This window comes from Saccostrea cucullata, unplaced genomic scaffold, assembly GCF_032062105.1.
Source record: "Saccostrea cucullata isolate Sc308-1 unplaced genomic scaffold, CSIRO_AGI_Scuc_v1 ctg6462, whole genome shotgun sequence".
NCBI lineage: Eukaryota > Metazoa > Mollusca > Bivalvia > Ostreida > Ostreidae > Saccostrea > Saccostrea cuccullata.
The window spans coordinates 3,382-7,141 of NW_026930905.1; the positions used below are offsets into that span (position 1 = coordinate 3,382).

At 30.1% G+C, this 3,760-nt stretch overlaps 1 protein-coding gene across 1 annotated transcript; it reads right to left on the bottom strand.

The window, feature by feature from the left end:
• Positions 1-497: 497 nt before the first annotated feature.
• LOC134230523 (ryncolin-2-like) lies at positions 498-3,438 on the bottom strand. The gene is made up of 4 exons (XM_062712357.1): positions 3,315-3,438; positions 2,608-2,759; positions 2,347-2,443; positions 498-700 (listed from the first exon to the last, which is right to left on the bottom strand). The coding sequence occupies exons 1-4, from the start codon at positions 3,436-3,438 to the stop codon at positions 498-500; spliced, it is 576 nt and encodes a 191-aa protein (XP_062568341.1).
• Positions 3,439-3,760: the final 322 nt, after the last annotated feature.

Here is a 3,760-nt window from a genome sequence, read left to right on the forward strand (position 1 = left end):
GTTAAACAATAAAGAAATTTTCATCCTATTTATCCGACCAGACATCTTTATCAGTGTTTGTAAATAACAACGAAATATTTCTAATTTCAAATTTATTACAACACATATAAAGTACATCTTTTACTGAATACATTCAGTATTGCTAAAACAGAACAGTTCAACCCCCCTTCCTTTACCAAAAACATATTTGTTTACATGCCTTTTTTAAATTGATGTTAAATATTTTAAAAAAAACTTATCGATAAAATTAATTTAAAAACTTCTCTTGAGAGTTATCATAATCCATGTATGATCTTTCGTCTGTTAAAAATTATTAAATTAAAACTTCACAGATAAATGTATAAAAGCATATTTATTCTATTAACAAAAAACAACAAACTTTTATGACTGAAATTATCACATTGATACAGAAAAAACTCTGTTATATTAAGATTAAATGAGTTTTACCTAGTTACGTCTGACCATCATGGTGGTCCCCTTCACTGATGTCCCACTCTTTACTGTGGGGTACCATGGGTAGGACCAGGACTACTGGGACCAGGGACCGTTAAGGAAGGCTTGGTGACAGAAGTTAAACCACCACCCTCCTCCCCATCTAGCAGCACAGTGATATCCACTCCACCAGTCATTGTCCCTGTCTGGGAGAAGGACATTCCAGACAGATCACCATCAGAATCCCCTGTGTCCAAAAGACTGTCTCCTGTAGAAGTAAACAAAAAGAATCACAGACATAATTGATTTATATATATTCAATCTAATTGTTAATGATAATACCGAGGTACTTCTAAGATAGACGACTTTAGGTGCTGGAAAGAGCGATAATATTTATTTAGTTCAGTCCTAAAATATTCAGTGTCTATCATACTGGCACCTGCTGAATTGGAGAAAATGTATAACAGAGATAAAAATTACTATTTATTAATTTACATCACATTAATCTGAATACTGAATTAAGTCTGAGATACACAGTTTAACGTGTTGTTTCTTGTAAAGAGAGATAAAAAAAAAAAAAAACACTGTTTTAAAACACTGCACACTTCACATTCATGTAGCACCCTTTCTAGTGTAACGACAAACCACAGGCGTAATACACCTTTAAGCATAATATTATCTTATGTCAGAGACGGTACCTTTAAAAATGTATGAAACGCAATGCGAAGTAACTCATTTAAAATTATACCAATATAAGATATGATGAACCTATATATCTTTTAAAATAATAGATTTTCATTTAATAAAGCATAGGTATTGTAAATGAGAAACGCGTTGAGGTGTTATGAATATGGCTTTTTAAACTTTTTTATGTGAATATGTATCCAATCAAATATTTTTTTTTATCAACAAATTTTTGTAAACTTTTCTTTTCGACATTTAAAAAGTAATGACGCTCTGTAAACTTCATATTCCGTAGTAGTTGAAAATGTGAACTATTAAAAATCAGACTTGATTTTCATTTAATAAAAAGGCATAGTAAACCCGTTTAGAGCGTGGCTTTTTTTTTTAAATTAGAATATATTTCCGATAAAATAAATTTCTTTGAACATCAAATTTTTGTGCTGAGATCAATTACGCTCCGTAAACTCTCTTTTTCCGTAGTAGTTAATATGTAAATAATCAAAGATATCAGGAAACCCAAGCTGAATAACAATGGTTATGCAAATGTAATTACTGGAATTTTTTGTTTAAAATAACAACATAATTTTCTTTGTACAAAAAATATATAATTTAAAATTCTAGCTACTTAAAAATAACAAATTCAATGTCTGCTGAATACGTGAATTGTAACTGCAAATGATATTCTGGAATATTAAAATATTTAATTAGCATGGAATCAGAATCAAAATGCAGGATATCAGAAAAAAATGTATCTTTCTCTTTTTTCAACAACTTACTATTATATTAATTCAGAAAAGTATTATTATGATAATATGCGTGATTTGAACAAAATTTTTTAAGAAGTTAATATGAAAACACTTACCTAGAGTTCCTAGGCAGGTCCTGCAAGAAAGAGTTGATATTTTCCTGCTTCGTTGGAGACAGAAAATCTATCGTACATTTCATACAGCATTGTACCATTCTCCAGAGTGATGGACACATAAAGGAATAATGAGTTTTCTTTTGTTAATTGATGGATTACGTCATTTCCTGTATTAAGATATATTTGAAATCAATTATTTGAGATACCAATTAAACACGATATCTGAATATCGTAGAACACATATTACCTAGTCTTAAATTCAGATCTTAAATACGCTTTATAAATTTTTTACCTATCACAAGAATTTTTTTTATCTTTAAACTTAAACGGAACAAAAAAGTTCTTATTTGGAAGCGATTTACACTTACCAACCCAGACATTCTGTTCCGGTGAACCAAAACCATTTTTATATTCCGTCCAGTTCTTCTCAAAGATCACGGATCCGTCTACACGTTTCTGAATGGCCTTTGAAAATTAACATGCGTATCAATTCAATCTATTGCTTCGAACAATCATTTATTATGATTTAAACTCAAAATATTCCTATTAATTTTTATCTTATAATTCTAAAATAATAAAAACAACGTGAGATATATTATGTATTTTAAAATTTAGAATAAACAACATACAGTCCATCCCCCGCCCATTGTGGTCATATCGCAGTAAACACTTATTGGAATTGTTAATGTACTGTAGGGGTATATATCATACACCCCTGAAGTAGTTTGTCCTTCTTCACACAGATCTTTACAATCTTTAGGCATGGCAGAAAAAACACAATCTAATAAAAAAAAATACCGGGATCATATTCTGTATATGTACAAGAAGTGAGAGGATATATAATGCCTGCATGAGATATTACTCTTAATTGTGGAAAAAATGTTAAAAATATGTACAGTGGGTATAAGGATTAACTGTTTCTCATTATCTAAAATCATTTTTGTTTTCTAATTGATATAAATCTTTGATTTATGGCATGATTAAACGTATTTTAAATCAAATATAATTATTGTCAATACTCTGTGGATTGAAAGAAATATGAAAGAGGAATGCATCTGTAGATAAGATGATAAACAATTTAGATACAAAAAAAAGATCTAGATGTTGAAAAAATTAGTAAAATCATGATATCCTTTTATGCATGATATAAGGTATGTGAAATTGAATATTTCGTAAATTCTAAGGTTGCTACAATGACCATGTTTTTTAACACTGTCTATCGTATCAATATTTAACAGATTGTAAGGCAAAAAAAGTGTCAATGAAAACAAGCGTGTCCTCTCGAGAAAGACCTAAAAAATTAAAGAAGCAAACAAAAAGAAAAAAAAATACATACCGTTATCCGAGTAGTATCTCCAACCGGCCTCACCAGACATCCCAGAAGTTAATCTTGTCTTGTGGTTTCGACATTTCTTCATTTGGGAGTTGTAACCAAAGAAGACGCACTCCCTTTGACACATCGTGGCGCACTCAGTCAATGAATGAGCAGTATTTTCCCCTATAAGTTCATTATTTGATTTTTTATCATTAACTTCCGGTTTCGCTGTATATTTCTGAGAAAAAATAGTAGCTTTAGATAAAGCTAAGAAGCTTACAATTAAAGTGATAACCCACTGATTGCTCATTTTTTTTCTTAACAAAAAGTTTTTTGAAAAAAAAATGCGTTCTAGTGAATCTGTGAAATTCTGTTAAATGGTCCTTCAACAGCCATATATGTATATCGTACCTTAATCAATGCCTGAAAAATGATTGGCTAACTGTTAGGTACACTATATTTTACTG